The sequence below is a fragment of the Pinus tabuliformis genome, chromosome 8, assembly GCF_031772625.1.
Source record: "Pinus tabuliformis cultivar Carrire ecotype Pingquan chromosome 8, CPIR1, whole genome shotgun sequence".
Lineage (NCBI taxonomy): Eukaryota > Viridiplantae > Streptophyta > Pinopsida > Pinales > Pinaceae > Pinus > Pinus tabuliformis.
In genome coordinates this window covers 300,213,040-300,236,962 of record NC_142294.1, presented here as the reverse complement: position 1 = coordinate 300,236,962, position 23,923 = coordinate 300,213,040, and the positions used below count along the sequence as shown (strand labels likewise).

The following is a 23,923-nucleotide window of genomic DNA, read 5'->3' as shown; positions in this document are numbered from 1 at the left end:
ATGAGTTGCAACAGAAAAGACATCATTCTGAACTAGTTTTTGTTCAGAACAATCCCCTATCTGACTTTGAAACAGGATCTTATCAGTAGCCAACAAGTCATCAAGTCAATAATGTTGATTCAGATCAAGTGCTCATTTTAGAAGCACATTTGCATGTAGATGCAAAAATTCAGTCTTCACTTCTCAAGCTGATTATTAGACCTTGGGAAGAGCTTGTCCATAACAAGCACATAACAGGTCTTGGATATGATAAGGAGGTTTCCTTTCACATTCCAGATTACTCAAATCCCATCCAATTTCAGAGTGTTGGATTTCTTCATGACAGTTCACCTTCAGCTGTTTCAGATTCTAGTCCTCTTCCACAACAACCACAACAGATTGTTAAATGCCAACATTGTGACAGAGTTGGCCATGTGAAAGATCACTATTTTGATCTTCATCCATGTAAGCATTGTCATAAAACCAATCATTCTTCAAACAGATGCTTCAAAAACAAGCCTCCTACAAGAACAAAGATTCATCTTGGATGGATCGCTTCTTGGAAATGGGCTTCAACATCCAAGAAGATATTTCAGTCATATGTCAGAACTTGTTCTACAGTATTGAACAATCTTGCAGTTGAGTTTTCTCCATCATCTCACCTTGTATCTAACAGGGGGGGAAGTGATGGTCATCTACAAGCTTCAAAGCCACATCAAGCGAGTCTGAGCCATAACCTGCCATACCAGATTTAGAGTTGTAGCCAGAGACAAAGATGCCCCTGAGCATGCCTTCGGTTGATGATTAGTCTTAAACCATCTATGCGGGGTTGAGACATCTCTTCAAAGAATTGGGGACACTTCCTCTAGCAGAAGACTTCAGCTTCTTGCCAGTTTTGGAAGAGTTCCAGGAATTGCATTAAGCATTCCAGAGTTGGTGGTCATCCTTAAACCATTGCAGGTTGTAGACCTCCCTTTTTCAGGTTGAAGGTCTCCCTCTCCAAAGCATTAGGGACACTTCCTCTTGCAAAAGATTTCAGCTTCTTGCCAGACTTGGAAGAGTTTCGGGAATTGCACTAAGCGTTCCAGTGTTGGTGGTCATCCTTAAACCACCCCCTTATACCAACATTTCAGAGAGCACATTCAACCTAGTGCTGCCATGCATTTTTGCACATTTTGTATTACAACTCTCTTCTTGGACTCATACACACCCCTTCGGATTAAGGGGGGGAATGTTGGACACCCAATCCTCTATGGGTTGGTGCGGAATGTGAACAACCACCAGATTCCAAGAGACATTGGAAGATGAATCCACCAGTTATGTACAATGTATTATAAATGAACATCTCATGAATAGTAAAGGCAATCAAATGCTTATCATTTACATTAGCTGTTTGCATTCCATGTGAGTTTAACAATGTCTTTCAACACTTCCTTTTGATGCATACGTATTTCTATGCCCCCATTTTCATCTAACAAGTCTCCTTCCTTTTGAAGAGGTACAAGTTCTTAAGTATCATTCACCATTAAGAAACAATATTCTTCATTTATTACTATATCCTAATCTGGATGGCTTGAAGCTTCTGCAAATGTTTTTGGATCATGAGTCTTTGAAGCTTGGGCCAAAAGAGAAGAGGCTTGTTGGAACTATGAATGTGTACGACGTTGATTTGTAGGATCACTGGCAAGATCACCAACTACTTCTCTTGTTGAATGGATCAATTTGGGAATTTGTGGTGCTAGTGTAGGCTCATGTTCAATGGGCTCATTTGGAGGAAGGTGAGCACGCAGAGGTGGATTTTCATCCTCACTATCATCATCTGAAGGAAAAAACAGAACAAGACCAAAAGATGACACAAACGTTAAAGATGATTTGTAGGCTAAAGATGGCACAAACACTGAAGTAGGCTTGTAGACCAAAATATTTTCATCAAATTTAATGTGTTCTAAATTTCTAATGATTATTTCATTGGAATGAGGTTGAAGAAATCTATAACCTTTGACATCTTCAAAATTTCCAACAAAAGTGCACTTCTCGCTTTCAGGTTATAATGGTTTCCTTTTCTCATAAGAATGTGAATTCATGCTTCACTACCAAATACAAAAAAGTAGGTTATGTTGCTGCAAAATCTAGCAGGCCTTGGAGAGGGCCACCTTACAAGGCTAACTCTAGAACAAGAGATAACAATGGGGTAATGGCCCATTGTCACCACAACCAAAACCCCCTGCTCTTTACGAATTTTCACCGATCGGAGGAGTACTGGTATGCGAGAAGATCACCAAATGGATATTTTAAGGTTAGGGTACAAGGTGACACAATAAGGATTTCTACAAGAAAGACACAATTTAGGTTCAAGGCTCCAATTGGAGGCAATTCACTTTCTTGATAGAGGCCTATTTAATGAGGCACAAGACCTAGGGTTTGATTGATGAGTTGAGTGTTGGTGTAACCAAAGGTCAAGGCTTGGAGAAAAGGTTTCCAACAATGTATATTAGCAAGTCCAAGGCTCATGAAACCTTCAAAGAAGCCCCTAAGTTGAAGCAAGACTAGACTAGGGTTCCCCCTTAGGGAAAACAACTAGGGCAAGAAAATTTATGGACAAGATTGAAGTGGATGCCCACCAAAAGGATATATTTTGTGGCAAATGAAATCCCCTTGATTTTTAGGCTCTCTAATCCCACAAACTCTCCTTGCCTAGGGATTCGCATCAGGCCCTAGTTTGCTCACTTGGCCTTCAAGGGGCCGAATTTAGAGAAAAAGACTATGGATTAAAAGAGAGTTTGATCACCAAATAAATGGACAGATCCCTTATTCCTTGGGAGTATGGAGTCTATGATGTGTTAGATTTTCCAAATAGTCACTAAGGAGGCCGAAATTTTGATGCCCTAGCACCAACACTTTAAGCAATTATCTATGTGAAGGAAAAATGGAATTTTCATGGGAGATCTAATGAAAGATCACCACTAGGATATTCATTCACATGTTATAAATGAGTAATGCATGCAATAGATCATCTAGAATAACATTCAATATATTTTCAACAGATTAAGGCACAATTGCAAGCCTTAGAATCAAGTTATATTCCATACATTAGACATGTACAAGATAGATATTCAACAATTAGGTACACTTACAAGATAACATGCAAATGATCCATCCATTCATTCGAAGAATAGCTCCAAAGCACAACAATTTAGCTCCAAATATCAAAATGCATCAATAGATCCAAATTTCCACAAGTACAAGAGGCCAAAATTGCACAAGGAGGCCGAAAATCCAAGTGTGATGTGATGGTTTATGAGGATGAATGATTGCTCTATTTATACGATGAATTCCAATCCTAATTTTATCCTAATAGCCCCTAAAATAATAGAATAATGTGCAAGTAAAAATCTAGGTCACAAGCCAACCTAGTAGCCAATGTAATAAATCAAACCTTAACCCATTCGTGTGAGACGAAATAGTAGATATGATGATGTCATGCATGCGTTAGCCCTCCTAAGGCTAGCGTTAAGGGCTAAGGGTGCCATATGATGTGTAGAGGCCCTCTAAAATCAATTCCTAAGGGTTGGCCGCTAGGTTACAGACAATGTCCCTTTGTGGACCCCAAATTTCCTTGGGGTACAAAAGTGGTCTCATGGCTCTTCAGGTGGCCAAAATGCTTATTTTTGCTCCAACGTTGAGGGCTCTTAAGGTTGTGCTAGCCCTCCCATGTCTCAAGCTATGAGACCATCCTCCTTTTGGCCCTAGATTCAATTCCCAACCCTCATGAAATGCTAATCCAGCTAGGGGCATGCCCGGTCTAGGTGCATCATCCCATAAAGTTATCAATATAGGGCAAAGTGTTGGAATTCTATGAGTGTTGGAGGTGCCCATGGCTAAGTGTGATGCTCTGCTACAACTCGGAAACCCATGGCTCTCAACACCTCACTTGTGGGTGCTAATATGCTCCTCTGAAGGACTTGAGCCCCAATTAAGTTGCCTAAGCCATGATGGAACCACCTAACAATTACACACAATATCCAGTGCTAGCATCTACATCATCAGGTACATTTAATCATTTTTGCATCTAAGTGAACCAAGCTTGCAAGTAATGGGAAATTTGACACTTCAAACAAGGCTTCCCTTCCAAAATTAAGGCTTTGAACTCGTTATAATGTTACCTCCCTAGGTAGGAGTGGCTAATAAACCACCCTATTAGGTGTTTCCAACCCCTAAGGGGAAATGGCATGTCCTTGGTCCACCCTTCAATTGATAGGTGTCATGTGAATAATGATGGAACAAAGGGGAGAAGACTTCATGGCCAAGTGCCATGGTCAAAGGGACCAGCTATGATGGGCTCCTCATCTTGAGTGTATAGATGTGGGGAGGGAGAAATCATGGATGCATGAGTTACTAACTCGGCCTTTGTTTTTCCACCCCTCTTGTGCGCCTTTTACTTTTTCTTGATTTTTTTTTGTATTATTGCTCATAGCTCAAGGGTTAGAGCTTGCTTTGTATGATGTATAGCAGTGATTACCCCCTTAAGGTGAGGCAACTCATTGCCCACCAGGGGTTGGGACATGCAAGGGTTTCTTCTCATAATATGACAAGTAACATGTGCTTAAGAACTGGGTGATGACCATAATGAGTGAGGTAGAGCTCATGCTAGGCTTTTTCCCACGTGCTAATGTGTAGGAACTGGCCGTATTTTGCATTTTGATCTTCTTTGTTTTTACTTGTGGCCGTTATTTTATTTTTCTTTTTCTTTTAGCTGCATCAACCTCCCAGGGAAAAGTTTTGAGCCCTACCCAAGTATGAGGATGTATGGTGCCAATCCCAAAGAATCAATGGTCAATTGAACCTAAAGAAGGGAGGTGGAATATGGGGCTCGTAATGTAAGATGGAAAGTGGTAAGTATGGAATAGGGAGATATGGGACTACACTATCTCAATTCGGGTTCCCTAAGTGGTGCCCCTCCTATACCCAATCGGCCATTAGGGAAGGTCCCATTGGACTAGGATGAAACATTAACTCCCCATTTAAGGTGAGGGAACAAACTGACAGTCAAAACCCCTCTTCCTTCCAATTTATCTCATGATCCATGTCAAATGCCCAAAATGCAAACAAGCATAAGCACCCGATTGCAACATGAATAAAGTACCTTTTGATCAAAATCCCACCTTCCAACATGCGCTCATGCCAAATGGGTGAGGAAACATATGAGTGATGAAAGTGGCAGAGATACAAATGGCACATCATCATCGGCTACTAGGCCACTGTTAGGGGCTGCTCGCTGTCGGTTGAAAGAGATGATAGGAGAAAAATTTCTCCTATGGGATCACCCATTTTTTGTGGGTAACAAGTTACATCTGGCTTAATTTTAGTCCATGCTTATGGTGTTATATTTTTAAATCCTTTGTGGGAGAGTTATTTACTATGTAATTTGCATAGTTGATGGCTTCCACATAATAATGAAGACTTAGTAGGCTAGATCATATAATTTGTCATTTCCTTTAATATGTGATTATTTCTTTCAACAACACCATTTTCTTGTGGTGTATATGGAACATTGTGTTGCATTTGAATGCCTCGTGAAGTGCAATAAATGGTGATTTTGTTGCTAACATATTCTCAATTATTTGGTCCTAACCTCTCTAGTTGATGTTCAGATTATTTTTTTAAAAGAGCCTTGTAGGCCAAAAACATGTCCAAAACTTCACTCTTAAATTTTAAATAGTAAATCCAAGTGTGTCTAAAGAAATCCTCAATGAAAGTTAAGTACTTGCACCCAAAGAAAAAAGGAGATGAAATCGTACCATATAAATTACTTTGAACAAGCTACAAAGGGTCGAGTCATGCCAAGAGGCACGTTTGAAAAAATTGTCTCAATGATTTTTGTCGAGAACACAACTAACACAAACACCATCTCTACAAGTAACAAGAGGAAGACTAGTCACCATATTTTTATTACATAGTTGCTACAATGAGCAATAGTTTAGATGACCAAACTACTCATGCCAAAGTTTGCTCAAGTCATTGCTATGAGTCAAGATGATAATGGTGACACTCCCATTGTTGCACTTGATCAGGTTGCCTAGTGAGGATTTGCACTAAGGTGCTAGAATTTGTTGTAGCATTTTTGGCATTGTTTTCAAGGAGGAGTTGAGTCTTTCTCCTCGAGATCAGAAGTCTATGCTTTAACCTTTTCTTTGATGAATATATCTGAAAGCCTATTTTAGTGTGCTCATTTGGTGACTCCACAATCTCATCTGAGCTTAGGAACTTCTAGTTAAGTACCTGATAGGAGATTTTCTAATCTTCATAAGGTCTTTAAAAGAAGAACACCACATAAGTCTCCCATAGTTAAATCTCTTTTTAATAATCCTTCAAGAGTAGCTCCAATGGCTAAGCCATGGCTTACCAATGCCTTCAAGCCTTTGGATATGTTTGCCATTCCAAGATACCCTAACAAGATGCTTGATAAATTTGATGAGTGGTTGCCTATATTCTTTGGAAATAATGTCATCACAACTAAAGGACATATGGATGAGTTTTATTGGTGTGTGGGTGTATTTTATATTAATGAAGAGGATGTTGTCATGAAACCTTTTTCTCTTTCTCTTGAAGAGAGTGCAAAATCACGGTTCCATGATTTACCTATCAAGGGCATCGAAAGTTGGGATCAATTTCATGATGCTTTAAACAAAAGATGGGAATCTAGGAAAGACAGAAGCTTATTGATTGCTCAATTTCATGAAATGACGAACATGAAAATGTTCAAAATTTAATCAAAGATTTGATAATTTAGTCAAATTGATCCCTACGTACGTTAAACTTTCAGAGGATGTTTTTGCTAAGTGATAAAGGTTCCACTACTCTTTCCCAACCTAGGGAGTATGCTACCAATATTGAAGAGAACCTTTTAGCTTCTAAAATTGATATTTTCTCTAATCCTAGAGCCAAAGTTGAGACCAAACCTAGATCCATGAATCATGTTGATCCTATCTAGAATGAATTATTCTTTTTTACTCAAAAATCTGATAAGTGACTAATGAAATTATGCGAGGCCAACTCATTATGATGAACAGGCCAACCATCCTATAAAGGATAAAGGATCACATAAAAATATCCTTTTAGACCTCAATTGAATAATGATAAGCCACCAAGAAGGAACCATGGTGCAAACAATAATAGACATTATCCTCAACAAATTATTCCTAACACCCTTACGCCTTTAGATATGATTAAACAAGAAGGAGATCCTTGGTGCCACTATTGTAATGAAGCACATAGTGAGGAGGAATGTCCTTACAGTCAAGGATATGAGCGTGAATATTATAAGAATTTGAATTTTATAAATGGTCCTTGTTCTCTTTCTGTTTTGTCTAGTAGAACATATCCTCTCTTTTCTTGTGAATTTAATTTGGTACTACCTCAAAATATCAAAACATCAAGATACAATTGTCAGATGTCCATGTTTTTCCTATGTTCACCATAGATGGTCTCTATTTGCCATAAGGGAAACCAAATATATTGATCGCCTACGAAAGAGAAAGTCATGAGTAGATAAAAAAAACTACTGAAAGTAAACAAACCTATCAGCTATAGAACTACATAGAAAAATGCCACTGGAGTACATAACAAAAAATGAGGAGTCTAAGGAAGTCAATGGAGCAGGATCTTTCGCATTAGAACATGGAGGAGTTAGAGGCTTTACCTTGCATTGGAGATGGTTCTCTAAGTGGGCTATCTAGGCATCCAAACTCTCCATACACGAATGTTGGAACCGTTGGGCACGCTTGATATCATTCAGGGTAGTGAAAATGTCATATTGCTCTTCTTGTTTCTCCTTCAGTACTCTTCCTAGGAGGGTTTTCAACTGCCAATGAAGGGTAATAAAGTTAAGGTATTGTGTCTATCTTCCCCTAGTATGACCAGGGCCAGGAACCCATTGGGTTACTTCCTTAAGGATATCAGAATCAAAGAATGCTTGATAGTCGTTAGTAGAAAGGGACTGAAGAGGACATATTTTAGCATGGATATTGGGAGAAACAACAGATTGGTAGATGGTTGCGGCCTCCTATGACTATAACTAGGCGCAAAATCTACCCTAGGATCCACAACCACCCCCCTCCTCAGCAGTTGCACATGTACTATTGAGGCATGGATCTCAAGAAAAGGAAACACCAAATGAAGAGATTGAGAATCAAAATTCTAGGGGAAGAGAAGCAGGGACAAGGGATGTCCAGCACAATTCAGAAATGAGATAAAGTAGGTGTCCCGAATAGGAAGGAAAAATAGAAAGGCATGAAAACAAGCAAAGGTTTATATACTGGACAGGGATTCAAACCATAGTCCATACACCATAGGGCATGAAGTCAAAAGCCAACAAATATTGAACACCAACTAGAGCTGCAACCAAATTTAAGACCAAAGGAGAAGTGAACAAAGGCAGGAGATGTAGAGACTACCCCAAAGAAAGTAGCCCATGATGATCCAACCTTCAAAAGGTGTCAAATTTAAGCTAGTGCAACAACTACTACAAAAGGAAAACCCAACTCCAAAGGAAGCCACAATGACGCATGCAAAAATATGACAACACAATTAGCAACACCCATAAATCGCCATCCCATTCTCTCCTTGAGTGCTCATCTGACCAAGAGTCATTTCCAAATATTGAGCATGAATATAACCAAACCATGATAACATGATAGTATGGAACAAACAAACTCAGTTCATGAAAAATATGAAAGAAATTCTTTGAGAAAGCAATTGAATTTTCATGCATAGGCCTTGTTACCGCTCAAACTAGCAGGGGTCCTAGGAGGGTTTGCTATAGAGCAACTACTAGATCAAGGTGGAACAATGTAGCAATAGCCCACTATCACCTCAGCTAAAGCTCCCTGCTCTTTACGGACTTTTCACTGATGGGAGGAGTCCCGGTATTGGGGAAATCCCTACGAGAGATATATCAATGGTGTGAAGGTAGTGATTCCAAGAGCCTTTTCACAAGAGAGACTCTAATGATAGGGATTGCTTGCTTTAGAAGCAAGGTGAATGGCTCTCCAAGAAGGGCTAGAAGGAGACGTAGACCTAGGGTTGAGAAATATTTCTTGATATGAAGTTCCCCAGACCAAAGAATCCTGAAAGAATAGGGTTTCCAAGCAATTCTTGTGAAATTGGAATGACAAGGTTGCAGGACCACAAAGAAGCCCTAGTGGATCCAAATGAGGTCAAAGGATTGGGATGAAAATTTAAACAAAGGGGCTTGACCAAGTGAGGGAGGAGATGAAGGATCAAGAGATTGGATTTGACTTGAGACTTTAATACAATGATCCTTGATAAAGCCACTAACCAAAGGAGACCTAGGGAAAATGGTCTGTGAGCTAGGGCTTTCCTAAACTCGAGATTCCCTTGTCGGAATAGCCTCAAAATAGGAGGACCTCTCAAGGATAGACCAATGCATCTCTAGACCAAATTTGATCAAATTAGAATGGCTACAATGGATTTCATGTGATGCCCTAGGAAACCTACTAGGGTTAGGGCTTAGAAAAGAGAAACGGAGGTGAGAAAATTCTTTATTTTAGTTATCACCTAGGACTAGACCAGTGCCTAGCTCTTTGGGAGAATGGAGTGAATATGATTCAATGTTTAGAGATGCTTATACCCAATCAAGAAGTTACCCAACAACTTCGCATGGCCTTGGAGGCAACAACTAGGTCACTAGGGAGGTTGATACTTCTTTGATGTTGCAATTGATGACTTATCAAGGCAAATATGATCAATCATATACACCTAGGATAATCATTCACTATACTTTGCATGAACATATGAAAAATCCCTCACAAAGACAAGATTCAAAAAATTCGCATTTCATTAAGACAACTACTCCAACATCATGAGCAAAAATTTCTATACATTACATATGTGACATAAATATGAAATAGATAATAAAAGAGACACTTACAAGTATAGTGAAATCTTCCAATCATCAATGGAGACAAAAATCGAAGCTCCAAGATAAATAATAAAAGATAAGCCTTTCCAAACATCAAAATGCATCAAGATTCCAATTTGTCCATCAATAAGGCTAGCAAAATTCTCAAGAAGAGATACGAGTCCAAAACCAAGTGATCATCAAATGAAATGATCGTCACATCAACATATATCCATCCTAAGAGGTTCGATTTGCCTAATAAGGCCTAATAATGCCCCAATTAATAAAATAATGTGCCAAAATAACATTCCTTGGTGACAAGCCCACCAAGATAGCTTCGTAATACAAAAATAAGCCTCCCAAGAGGGAAAAATAATAGATACAATAGGTCGAAGGACCATTGAGGAGGCATAGTGGAGTCCAATGTGTGCCAAGATGAGTGAATGAGCTCCAAGCATAATGATAAAGGGGTTGGCCCCTTGATATCCAAGCAAATGACCTGTGGTGACCCCAAGTGGCTATGGGGGCACAAAACATCTTCATGGATCTCCAAATGGATAGAAAAATCCTGTATCCCATTTGTAAGGGTTGGAAGAATGATGCAGGCCCTCCCATTATCTCTCATGGCGAGACACATCCTCATTTGGGCCTTGGATCAGCTGCCAAGTGTGTGGTGCAGGAGTGGAGCCGGCTGTGCAACGTGGTCCAGGTACATCATCATCGTCTAGTAGGTGGAACACAAGCAAGGAATAAATGGAACTAAAGGATCCCATGAAGTGAAAATCTACTCTCTTCTATGGTGGAGACCCGTGGCTCTCAACGCTCACCCTACAAATGCCAACACGACCCTCTAGAAGGCTTGGACCCCGTGTAGGGAGACCAAACTGCAAATGAAGACCCACCTGCAATTTTGTATAAGATCCAATGCTTCTCCTCACCTTCTAGTACAACCAAACATTAGTGCAATTGAGTAAATGAACTTACAAATCATGGAACCAAGTAGACACTTCATAGTGGCATGCCCTTCCATAATGGGCTTCAGAACATACAAATGTCTCCAAGTTCAAGAAGAAGGTTAACCAAGGACCCTATTAGGAGGTTTCAACCTTTAAGGGGGCAATATGTCCATGGTACATCCATCAAATGGCAGGTGGTATGTAATATAATGATGGAATGGAGTGGGGCATCAGGGGAAGGCTCCAAGCCACATGCCATAGTACAAGGGTAGCTATGATAAGGGAAGCCCACACTTGGGAATATGAATGTAGGAGGGAACAATCGTGGTACATGAGTTAACCTGACGATTGTTTTTCCATCCTTCTTCATATGCCTTTTTCCTTTTATAAATTTTTCTTTTGCAACTGCTTGGGGCTCCAGGGGATGAGAGCATGATATGTAAAATATAGTAGTGAATACCCCCTTAAGGTGGGGAAGTTCATTGTCCACTAAGGTTTGGGACAATCATGGGTTCCTTAACGATGTAAGGAGCCAATATGAGGGGCCCTAGGACCCAGGGTGACAGCCATGATGATAGGGGTAGAGCTCATGTTTGGCTTTTTCCCACATGCTAAATTTGTATGTCTTGGCCATCCTTTGCATTTTATGGTACATTTCCTATTGAAAGTAGCCAAATTATGCTTTTTCTTTTCTTTTAGCTACATAAACCTTTGAGGCATCATTCTAGGTTTGGCCCAAGGTGTGGACAAGGGGAGGGGGAGCCTAACTCCTTGTGGACCCAATTGACAAATGTGGACTTGGATGGGAAATATGGTAAATGGGATCATAATGAGCGAAGGGGAGTGATGTATATGGTGTCGGGAAGCGGGACCACACAACTAAAATCAGGGTTTCCCATGTAGTGCCACCCCTAAAGCTAGAAGAAAATAAAGGAGATCCCACAGGACTAGGATGCAAGGTTAACGATCAAATTGGAAAAAGGAGTCAAGAGTACAAACCAAGCCCACTCTTTCTGTCGAATCCCCCTACCAATCCATGCCCAAAATTGTCCATGATAAGTAGACAAAAATACCCAACTACACAATGAAAAGCCATAACTTTGGGGTTGGAAGGCCCATCTTCAAACATACAATCATAACAGATGGGTGAGGGAGCATACGACTAGCTCAGGTGGTGGAGATAGTGGCACATCGAGCTATCTGGTGGCTACAAGGGGCTACTGGTCGTCGGTTGAGGACTATCTAGGAGAAACAATTTCTCCTATGGATACTACCCACAGGTGGTGGGTAACAGGCCCCTCCATACTGAAGGACCCCAGGGGAAATCCCACCTATGGCAGGTGGGGGAGGGGACTGAATTACATCATGTAACTTGTAAAAGGATCACTCTGTAATCAAAGTTGAGTGTTGGAGGAAATCTTACCATATACATAACTTGAAGGAGGATAATTCACATGCATATGCATGTGGGGGGTTGGCCACGCCACCCCCCTCTTAAATGTTATGTGAGGTAGTGGGGTGGCAGGCTCACCCCCCAACATCCTCTCTGACCCTGTTCACCACCCCAATCGAGGGAATAAAACATATCCTCTTACCAAGCAACAACATGAGGAATTTGTTAAGGGATGTGTTAAAATCCCTAATATGGATGTAAATGTTGTTGAAACAAGGGATAAATTTGATAAGGGATTGCAATATACAAGAAGATATAAACAACCTAAAAACCCTCAACCAAGCAATAATGATGGCCTAGGGAAGAGATAGACTAGAGGATCTTCACCTTTGAATGTTGATCCTAGTCCCCCTCCAACCCAAAAGGATGATGATGTTTGTAACCACCTCCCACCCCCTTAAGCATCCTAGGTTGCGAAAGGGTTACTTGTTTGTTTTGACCCGACCTCCAAGATCTATTATGAAAATAGGATTTACCAAAAACCTCACTGTTCAAAATTTACAGAAAATAATTCTGACATCACCATTACAACTAGCTTGTCGAGAGATTTCCAACAATATAAGTTTTGTCTCAATCTAAATCCCGAATCAAAAGTTATACTCGTTAGAATTTTTGGCCTATTAACGAAGGCCATGTCATCATAAGGACAACATGTGGCAAAGGGCTCTCAGGAGGTCGTGCAACACAAATCTCTCTACAGTGTTAGAATTCCATGCACCTCAAGTATGGTCTATGTTTTAGCTAGAAAACGCAACACATTGAAATGCTTAACTTTAAAACAACTTGCACAATGAAATATACACCAACAATTAGATCATGCATAATACACAAAATTTAATGCCCAAATTTGATTTCTTATTATTCCTTTAACAAGAAACACTAGGGCTCCCATACCAGGGAAAGTGGCCCTTTACAAATCCCTGTATAGTGCCAAAGAAATAAGACAAAACCTTGTACAAATTACCTAGGTTGATGCTTAGTCCTTTCAGCTCTCATCTACCCTAAAAAAAATCACTAGGGCACACCTTGGCCTTCACAAAACATCCCAACATCCAACTCCTTTAGGCTGCAATCTCCTAGGGCACTTCTTTCCCTTTCAACCACACTCAACCAACTCCTTTAGGTTGCAATCTCCTAGGGAACTTCTTGCCCTTTCAACCACTACCAACTAGCTCCTTTAGGCTGCAATATCCTAGGGCACTTCTTTCCCTTTAAACCACCACCAGCTAGCTCTTTTAGGCTGCAATCTCCCAGGGGACTTCTTTCCCTTTCAATCAGTGTTCCACTAGGATGTGTCCCCCAAGGTGGGGTGCATGCATCTCAAGCTTCTCTCGCACCTGGGACTGGGGGATGCCTGGGGAAATTATGAATTACCCCATGGGGTGCACGCATCTCAATTCATGCCTGGGGAAATATGAATTACCCCGTCATCCCTTCATCCCTTCTAAATTTCTCTAAAACTTGAGAGTACTCCCACACGTCCCCCTTGTGCGTCTTCCCACACCTGCGCCCCCTATCCCAAATTCTCGGTGGAACATAGCTTTCAACCATTATTGTATCCTTTTAGTTGATATAATATTATCCACCTTTGGACTACTCATTGGTGACTTAACATCCCCCTTGGTATGCCATGCTCACACAACAGTCCTTATTGCACCCTTTTATCCCTCATAACAACCCTTAATTCTTGTTTCCAACTAGTTGTAGCCTCTTTACAAGCCTCGATCCTTCTTAAGTCAACCCTCCTGGCTGCAAATTGTCCCACAAGCCTTCCACTGAGGCCCAACCTCCTCTTCCTTCCTATGGCCTATGATTTACCACAGGTCTAGCCCAAAACTAAGGTTTGAACCTTATCTTCCTGCTTGCGGATATGCTACAGGCCTATGACCAACCTCTCTTGGCTACAACCTTCTCTTTGTGCCTGTGGCGAGCCTAGACAGGCTTATGGCTACCTCCTTAGACCACAGATTGTCACTCGACTAACCTTCCTTTCCTTATGGCCTCCTCTTTCAGCCTGTGGCTAGGTCTCTTCTAGCCCTCCCAATTTGCTCTAAATTCTACTTCCCAACTCATCCAACACATTGGTATATTTATATTCATTGCAAGGAAAAACAAAGGAACCCAATCCTTCAAGCATTGTGACTCTTCAACTCCTAGTGAACCCTTCATGTGCCTGAGCGAACATTCCATATTCTTAAGCCGACTCATCTCAACTCAATATAAAAAAAATTAAATGCTTTTCCTTGGGTGCAAAGCCCCAGTAAACACCCACACCTTGGGTGCAAAGCCCATTAAAAAAACCAAAAATCCCCAAGGGATTTTCCAATGGGAAATACCTTATGAGATACCAAAAATCAATAGTGGAGGTTCAAGAGCAGGAGACAAGACACTGAAGATAGAAGCAATGCATATACCTCAAGATACTCTGACACAAAGTGGTGAGCAGAACGACTAGGCCATGTAGGAGGAACAAGACGAGGGGCAGAGGGATCCTCTCACTTAGGATTAGACTCCCAACACAAGGAGGAAGAGGGCCAAGTGGGAAAAGAAGACACTGATAGATGCTCAGGAGTATGTGGGTACTCCTAGATATTCAGTTAGATAGAGCAGGGCACCACATCGATATTCTAGCTATATGGCATTGATGAGTGAGTTAATTGAGGCTGAGCCTTCCATCTTTCAAGAAGCATCCGAGCATCAGGTGTGGATGGATGCTATGGTGGAAGAGTACTCTTCCATCATGAAGAACAATTTCTGGGAGGTTGTGCCATGGCCAGAGGGAAAATTTGTGGTTGGCTCTAGATGGGTTTACAAGATTAAGCACATTGTTGATGGTAGTGTGGATAAGTTCAAAGTTCAATTCATGGCTAAAGGGTTTTCTCAAAAGGAGGGGATTGACTAGGATGAGACCTTTTCCCCAGTAGCCAGATACTCATCCATCATTTAATTGATTTCTATTGCAGCGCAGATGGGTTGGAGGATTCACCAGATGAACGTGAAGGCAACCTTTCTCAATCACATGGTTGAGAAAAAGATTTTCATTGAAAAGTGGGAGCGCTTTGAGATGCATGGGAGGGATTCCCATGTGTGTAGATTGAAGAGAGCATTGTATGGACTCAAGCAGACTCCCAAGGTGTGGTATGCGAGGAGTGACAGTTACTTGCAGGGCATGGACTTTACCAAGAGTGACGCAGACCCAAACCTGTAGTACATTCGGCTTAGGGGAGAGCCTTTCCTTTTGGCACTTTATGTGGATGACCTGTTTCTCACATGTTGTGAGAAGCTCATAAAAAAATGCAAGAGGGACCTAGCAACAGAGTTCGAGATGAAAAATTTGGGGTTAATGCACTATTTTTCAGGTTTGAAAGTGTGACAAAGAGATGGAGAGATCTTCCTAGGTTAAGGGAAGTACGAAGTTGAGATCTTGAAGCGATTTAGGATGTAGTGTTGCAGACCCATGTCTATGCCATTAGTGACCAATTGGAAGAATATTGATGTATCCAGATCAAAAGCAGTAGACCCTACATTATATAGACAGCCTAAGTCACTGTGTTGGTGTCCGTGTTTGAGTTCGGCAATGTTGAAGTTCGAAAAAAGTTCGATAATTAAAATATCAAGGACAAAGTTCGGCATTAAGTTTGACATACTAGAAATCTGAAAATTAATATATATGTATATATATAATTCAATATTATCATCAATCATCAAACACATGTGGCAGAAAAAAATAGCATTCCAAGTTGCCAACACAGAGCAGCGTCGAGTGATCTGCGGATGATGAGCCACATTGTGTGACTGTACAGTGTGAATTGTACACAGATGCTATAGCACTAAATGATGAAGTTATGAACCACTGGTAGTGGATGAGCCGCACTAGCACAACAAGAGTCAGAGATTTGAAAGGTTGTGCTTGTGCCTTCACTGTCAAGGGTTGACTCCCAAGTCACGGGAGTGTATTGTAGCCACTAGCATGACTCTATAAGTGAGTAGTGTGTCAAGTTAAAGGTAATGACAGGTAGAAGGGGTGCATAGATCTTATGGTTTTAATTAAACATACATATATATTCAGAACCTCTCAGAATTACTCACACATCAAGATGAATTCTAGGCAAATCTAACCAAATTTAAATCAAATTTCATGATTTTGATCAATTTCACGTTCAATTAGTGTTTGAGTTGATGTTCGACGAAGCGGAGCGAACAAGTTTGGCCAGAAATGAAATTCGGTGAACTTCGAATTTTATCGATTTTGTTCACCAAACACAGTGACTTGGTAGACAGTTGATAGGCTCTCCCATGTATCTAGTCACCACCAGACTAGATATTTGCTTTGTAGTTAATACACTCAGTCAATTCATGGTAGAGCCAAAACAAGTTCACTGGGTGGTTGCAAAGCATGTGCTGAGATACCTTCTAGGCACGGTTGAGTATGGGCTAAGATATACTTAGACGGATGGAGTGAAGTTAGAGGGGTACACTAGTGTTGATTGGGTAGGCAGTACAACTGACATAAAAAGCACTTCTAGGTGTTGTTTCAACTTGGGATCAAGAGCAGCGTCTTGGTTTAGTAGGGAACAAAAGTCAGTTGCTTTGAGTTCTGCTAAGGTCGAGTACATGACTGCCAACTTGGTAGCTTGTGAGGCAATTTAGCTTCAAAAGCTTTTCATGGGATTTTTTGATCAGGAGATGGAGCCAACTTTGATTCATTGTGGCAATTAGAGTTGTATCAAGCTCTCAGAGAATCTAATGTTTCATGATAAGTCGAAAAACATTCAGATCATATACCACTTCATTCGAGATTGTGTGCAAAAGTGGACAATAAAGCTGAGTATGTACCTACGGATGTGCAGGTATTAGACATCCTGACCAAGGCTTTGATGAAGGGAAAATTTGTATTCTTCAAAGACAAGATGGGTTTGGTGCAAAACACCTTCCTCGCTAAGAGAGGGAATGTTGAAACTATAGCTTTCTACACTGGTCAAGTGCCATGACATGTAGTAAATCACCAAAAGGTTCTCTCACAGAAATTATTTATTTGTTTCCTAATCCTGGACCTTAGGCATAAAGTCATTAATTTAATTTTTTGACTTTATTGGCCAATTTTTTATAAAGTTAAAAAGTTCAACGGAAGATTATATCGTGACTGTAGATCTAAAGTATAGAGATGCAATCTCAACCCTCCATCACTTTGGAGATTAGGTCAGAAAATTATAAAGAGGGAAATAGGCTATTGGAGAGACTCGAGAGAGATTGATTGGCACAAGTGACTGGGCATTCAATTGAAGCAGGAGATCGAACTGACAACAAGAGAGGGCAGTGAACATGTCAAGTCTGAGGGGAAGTGAGTAAGCAAGCAAGGAGGTTGAATCTACCTGAGTATATAGGTCAATATTCCTTAGGGCCATACAAGCAAAATTTACCAAGCCGAACAATGCCAATTAGCAGGGTCAAACTGGGCCAATTTGACACGGCTTAATTGAGCCAAATTGACAGGGTCACACAAGCCGGTTTTGGCTGGGCCATATAGTTCAATTCTGCAGGGTCATAGAGGCTGAAAATCATTTGGCCATACAAGCTAAATTTCTCTGTGGTCATAAAATAATTTACCTAGATCAAACAGGATGCTCAGGGCCAAGTTGCTGCTGAAGTTTTTTGAAGTTTGTTGTAGTTAAATTTTCTAAGCTAAATAAGAAGCTCAGATTTGTTGGTTTCCCCACATTGGGGTTTCCAAGGTAAAACTGCGTCAAATAATTTTATGTGCTTGGTTGTGTGATTGTTTTTTTTGCTATGCGTACTACGTTAGGAACCCCATGTATTTCATGTCGTAAAATTCAAATCTGAAGGAATTATTTATTTTTATTTCGGGTAAATTTTATTGGACATTAAAATCTGACCTGGGTAACAAGGTTTGGCCAGTGCTTTCCTTATCTTTTCTTTTCATCCTACTCATTTGTTGAATACTTATTGGGTGATTCTTTCTCAAACCCTAAGGTGCCTTTCAGGGCTATCTTTGGACATCTAAACCTTAGGCTTTGCCTATAGGGAAACCTCCCTTGTGGGGATTTCATCTACCACAAAAAAGCAGAAGACAGACTATCGAGGTTACAGTTGGTGGTTGTCTTTTGTTGCCCTTGACCTAGGTCACCTAGTGAGGCTTTGCACTAGGCCTGCTAGATTTTGTGGTAACAAGTACACATATAGATTCGCATCCACCTAAGGGCATTGGCAATCTTGGACGCGCTATCATTAGTACCACAGGTTTTCTACTTGGCATGAGCAGAGGGTTGTTAATGTTGCATTCAAGCTATATGTAGCATCTACAAACCACGGTGAACACTGAAATCATATACATGTAGACATTAAAAACTTAAGAATGAATGGTGCTCCTGGAGTAACTCAACTTAGGGGTGGTTTCCTCTCTTCTTTGTGCAAATTATGAAAAATTAAAGGATTGTCATTGGAATGCCTGGCTAGTTTGAAATTGAAAACCGAAACAGAAGCCGAATTTCATTTTATGTCATCTACAGAAGGAAATTTAGACCTTAAGATTGGCTTAGTGGATGTAACATGCCTGGAACAAAATGATTGATTCTTCTGGAAACGTTTAAGTAGTGTGAAAATTAAATATCGGAAGCAGTTATCAAATGACGTCCATGAATTAGCAAAATATTTTGATGTCTCAAATGTTTTTGAAGTCCCTGGTTATTTCATGCGATTTAGAGGGTTGTAATGTTTTTTTTTTCTTTGATTGACGCACATTTACATTAGATTTTATTATATTTGAATGTCTGCATTTTATTTGCAAAGCCATTATTGAAAACTATTGAATCCTATAGAAAGCCAAACTCCGGATATTGCTGTTGAAAGAGCTAGACTCAAGAAAGCTAATTAGATGATCTAACTAGTTACCAATACTAAACAGTTGCTGTTTTCACTAGAGGTTTGTAAGGATTGCATAATTAGCTTATCACCAGATAATAGGAGATTGATTGAGCTCGCCCTCAGTTGCTGGTGATGGATGATCTTGTCCTCCATAAGGGCGGTTGTCATTGTGGACGTGTGAGATGGCAAGTACGGGCACCTGCTAGCATTGTAGCCTCGAAATGCAATTGTTCTGATTGTTCCATGCGAGGCAACGTCCATTTTATAGTCCCAGCATGCAATTTCCAGTTGCAAGAAGAATGTAGAGAGTGGCTTACAACTTACACTTTTGGCACATACATAGCAAAACATATATTCTGCAAGATCTGCGGAATAACTTCCTACTATATTCCACGATCCAATCCGGATGGGTTTGCTGTGACTGTTAATTGTGTTGACGCTGGTACCATCAAGCATGTTGAATTCGGATACTTTGATGGAAAGAACTGGGAGGAGGCCTATGAGAAAAGAAATCGGGCATCATTGTCAAAAGTAAGCACCGATAAATGACTTGTTGACAAGGCAGAGGAGGCGCTGTCATATGACTGTGAAATTGACTTCGGCACATTTCCTGTAGATTGTGTTGGGCATGGCCCTTGTAAGTGCGACTCAATTAGTAATGGTTTGAATTTGAATTTTTAGCTCGGGTTGAGTCTCGACGCTTGCAAAATGGTTATCCGCATGTTGAATTTGAAATTTGCGTACTAATATTTTTAGAGATTGTAGACTTGCTTAAAGAATTTTCATAGATTGTAGTGGAATTGGTACCTAAAAATATGAGTGTTTTCCTCTTAAAATGAAATCGTTTTCTTGTCCTTTGGATTTCTCTATACTTGTAATAAATCATCGAGGGAGAACCTAGAATGGAGCATTTGCACAGAGCATGGTCTTATATCAAAGATACAGACCGTCTATGCATGAGTATCAATAGCACTTCAATAATTATGCTTTTATACTTACAAGTAGATTAAAATCTTTAGCAATCCGCCAACTCTGCTGGGGCAAAATATGAGCTCTTTTGGTAATAGAGACACAACATGATTTTTTTTTCTTTAAAGCTATTTGGGGCATATATATCAATAATGTCAGAAATGTTTCTGGATTGACTCCATGTATAGCTTTGTGTGCAATCATGTAGTTTGAAACAAAAATATTGATACTATAATAAATTACAATGTTTTTGTTTTGGTTAGAATCACCCATAACATCAACTTTTTCTCTAATGGATATCCACAACAGGATTTTTTCCTTTAAAAATAGGGCAAGAACATTTATAGTGTTACAAATATATTTGGATGGATTTGACTATAGCTTTGTGTGCACCCACAAAGTGGAGAACAAAATTTTAAGAATGTAAGTAAATACAATGCTTTAATGTTTTATCTTTTATTTTTAGGTAAAGCGGTGCCTAGTGATATGAGACATAGATTCAAATGAGAATACCAAAAGAACAAGATGCTCAATCAACCTTAACACAACATGTACTTTGTTGGAGACAAAGTAATGAGTGAGCCTTTCCACTTGTTTTGAGGAGCGCCCTATTTATTCTCTCTCTCTCACACATGTGCACCTTCTTTCCTGTGGAGTGCACCTCACTTGGAATAGTTTATTGATTGGTTGGATATGTTTTGGAGGATGCACATTATGAAGGATTATGTTATCATTCCCTTGACATTTTGACGTGGTCAAACGCTAGATGTTGTGTCTGTTCTTGAGCTTGGCTTATTATATTTCTAGGAGGATGCACCATCCTTGGAGAGCTTTTATGATTATTAGAGCTTGTTGACATGTCAAATCACCATCTTCTAGGAGGACGTTGGAGCATTAATTTATTGTTTGCTTAACTATAGGAGGGCATGCCATCTCTCAGAACTCACATGCTTGCCATCTCTCACAACTCACATGCTTGGATATTGTAGATGTGGTTAGACCACATATATCTCTCCTAGTTAGTTGAGAGATATAGTTGGTTATGCATTCCTAGGTTAGATCCAGGATTTGAATTGAAATATTATTATTTTATTGACGAATTTGTTGAGCCAAAATTCTATATAAGGCTCCTCTTGTGGTGGTTGTTGAAAGTTTGTGGAGACACTTGAGAGTATAGCTTTTAATCTTTGAATGTGCTTTTAGAGCTTGACCTTTGATGTATTAAGATCTATATTTCTGAAGTGGAATGTGGCTAATTTGGTTTCTTCAAGCATATCAAGAAGGCATTTAACCATGTAACTTTGTTCTTTACTTGGAAGGGTTTATGTGCTATTTATCTCCATCTAAATTCCTTATGTTTTCCATTGGAAATGGTTAAAAGAATGTCATATTTCTCAATGTGAAGTGGCCGAAATTTACATTTTGTAGTAGTAAATTAACCCTCTTGATATATTTCGAATTCTTCCTTAATTAGGGCTTTGAAACCAACTTTTGCAATCTGGGACACCCATAGAAGGGTGCTGTAATTTATTCATTTTGATTATAATTATCCCTTATTACATGAGAAAAGACTCATCAAAACACTACCTCATAGTCTCCATTTTCCAAATATGAATTCTAGGTACAAGTCTTGCTTTCCAGCTCTTTAAAATTCATAATTTTCACTCATTTAATTTGCTGGTTTAAAATCTGAAATAATCGAAGTCAAAATTAGAATTTAGATTTCATCTCGCGAACCAATGAAAACTTTCTTTTGGCTGTTTTGAGATCTGGAATTTACACATAAAATCAGCTTACTTAGAACTCATATTCCCTGCAAAAGGAGTCTTTTGCTGTCTTAAAATGTGAAAATTCTACAATAAAAAAATCACACTTCAGTTTTCCACTTATAAGCCTAAAATTCTTCTTTCTTTAGCATCCGGTGTTTATCATTTTTCATGAGGTCTGTTCTAAAATCTAAAAATTCTAAAATCCAAAATCAGAATTCAGATGTCCTCTTATAAGCCTAATTTTTTCTTTCTTTAGCTTTTTTCTTTAGGCTTGTTTTATGTGTAATGAATATGGAATTTAGCGTTTTCCAGTAAGCTTGTTTTAAAATCTGAAAATTCTAAAGTCCAAAATGAGACTTCAGATTTCCTATTATAAGCCTAAATTTCTTCTTTCTTTAGCTTTTTCGGTTAGGCTTGTTTTATGTGTAATGAATATGGAATTTAGTGTTTTTCATTAAACTTGTCTTAAAATTTGAAAATTCTAAAATCCAAAAATCAGAGACCAATTTTGATCTCAAAAACTACCAGACTATCATGGTAGGTCATACATTCTCCAAGATTTATGCCACAATCCTACACCAATGGCTTTCTAAGGAGTTGGAGAGCTATGATCTCAAGGCCAAAGGGCAGGTAAGTTTCCGCACCAACTACCAGACAATTGATCATATCTGAGATCCTATTGGCATTTATCATGAGATTATATGAGTTAGCCTTGAGACACCTCGGGATGGAACACAACCTTTCCGACTTCATCCAGAGTACCATTGGGGTAAAATAAGGGTGCCTCCTCTTAACGACCCTCTTTGGGATCTATATTGATGAGTTAGAGTCTTTCCTCCATGATCATATCCAAGAAGGGGATGGTTGTCTTCTACATCATGTGATGATTTCCTTGCTCCTATTTACCACTAACTTGGTCTTGTTGGCCTCTACCCTCAAGGGCTTGTAGATCTAGAATGATGCATTGGCTAGTTTTTGTGACCTCTGATAGCTAACGATCAACCAGGGAAAAACCAAGGTTTTGATCTTAAATATGTCAAAGAGATCTCTTACATACTTGCATTTCTATTAACAAGGGATAGTGATTGATATCACTATTGCCCACCAAAAGTGGGTAACCTATAGGAGAAAATTATTCTCCTCATTTGGCAACCAGCGAACAAACATGCCTATGATGGCCCATAGATATCTTTACATTGGAGCTCTCCACCTATGTTTCGCTTAGTGTTGTTTCTCATCTGACATGCTTCTTGAAGGAAGGTGGGTCATATATCAGAAGGTATGTTAACCATTTTATTAATCACGTGCTTTCATTTAATGTTTTGGAGCATACTAATATGGATCAAAGACCAAGCTAGAAGATTGACCACTCTTGATTGTATCCTTGTTCCCATGCTTCACCTATGAGGTTATCCTTTGCAGGGTAGTCCAATGTGACCTCCCCTGAGGTCCTTCCTTTAGAAGGGACACTAATAGAAAGCACTAACTGAAGTAGCGTTCCCAAGGTAATCCATACTTACCACATTCCATATTTCCCTTATTATCCACATCCATTCTTTGGGTTGAATGTCATTTTTCATTGGGACAGAGACATTATATCCTCGTCTTTGAGTCAAGGCTTAGAAATTTGCCTCAAGACGTTGATGCGGCTTAAAGAATGATAATAGCATATGATTCCAATGCAAAAAGATGGTTGGGACATAGTAAGCATTTGGGAAAAAGCCTAGCATGAGCTCATACCCCCTCATTAGCCATCGCCTAGTTCCTCAACATATCGTGCTACATCTAAAAGGAACTCTTGATTTCCCCAACCCCGATGAGTGAGAAATTGGCAATCTTTAAGGGGTATTGGAAAATAATGAAGCATGCTTGGTCTCCTAAACTATGCAAGAAGAAAAATAAATCATTAAAGTAAATGACATACAAGAGGGGTGGAAAAAATAGGTCGAGGAAAAGGTATCTCATGCCTCTGTGATTACTCCCTCTTCTCATTATA

At 39.7% G+C, this 23,923-nt stretch overlaps 1 protein-coding gene across 1 annotated transcript in view; it reads left to right on the top strand.

The window, feature by feature from the left end:
- LOC149235311 (uncharacterized) overlaps nt 1-20,044 on the top strand; it is a 33,594-nt gene extending 13,550 nt beyond the window's left edge. The window contains exon 3 of the mRNA XM_089372073.1: nt 19,313-20,044. Coding sequence (XP_089228199.1) covers nt 19,313-19,738 — 426 coding nt within the window. The 3' untranslated portion in view covers nt 19,739-20,044. The remainder of the gene's footprint in view (nt 1-19,312) is intronic.
- Nucleotides 20,045-23,923: the final 3,879 nt, after the last annotated feature.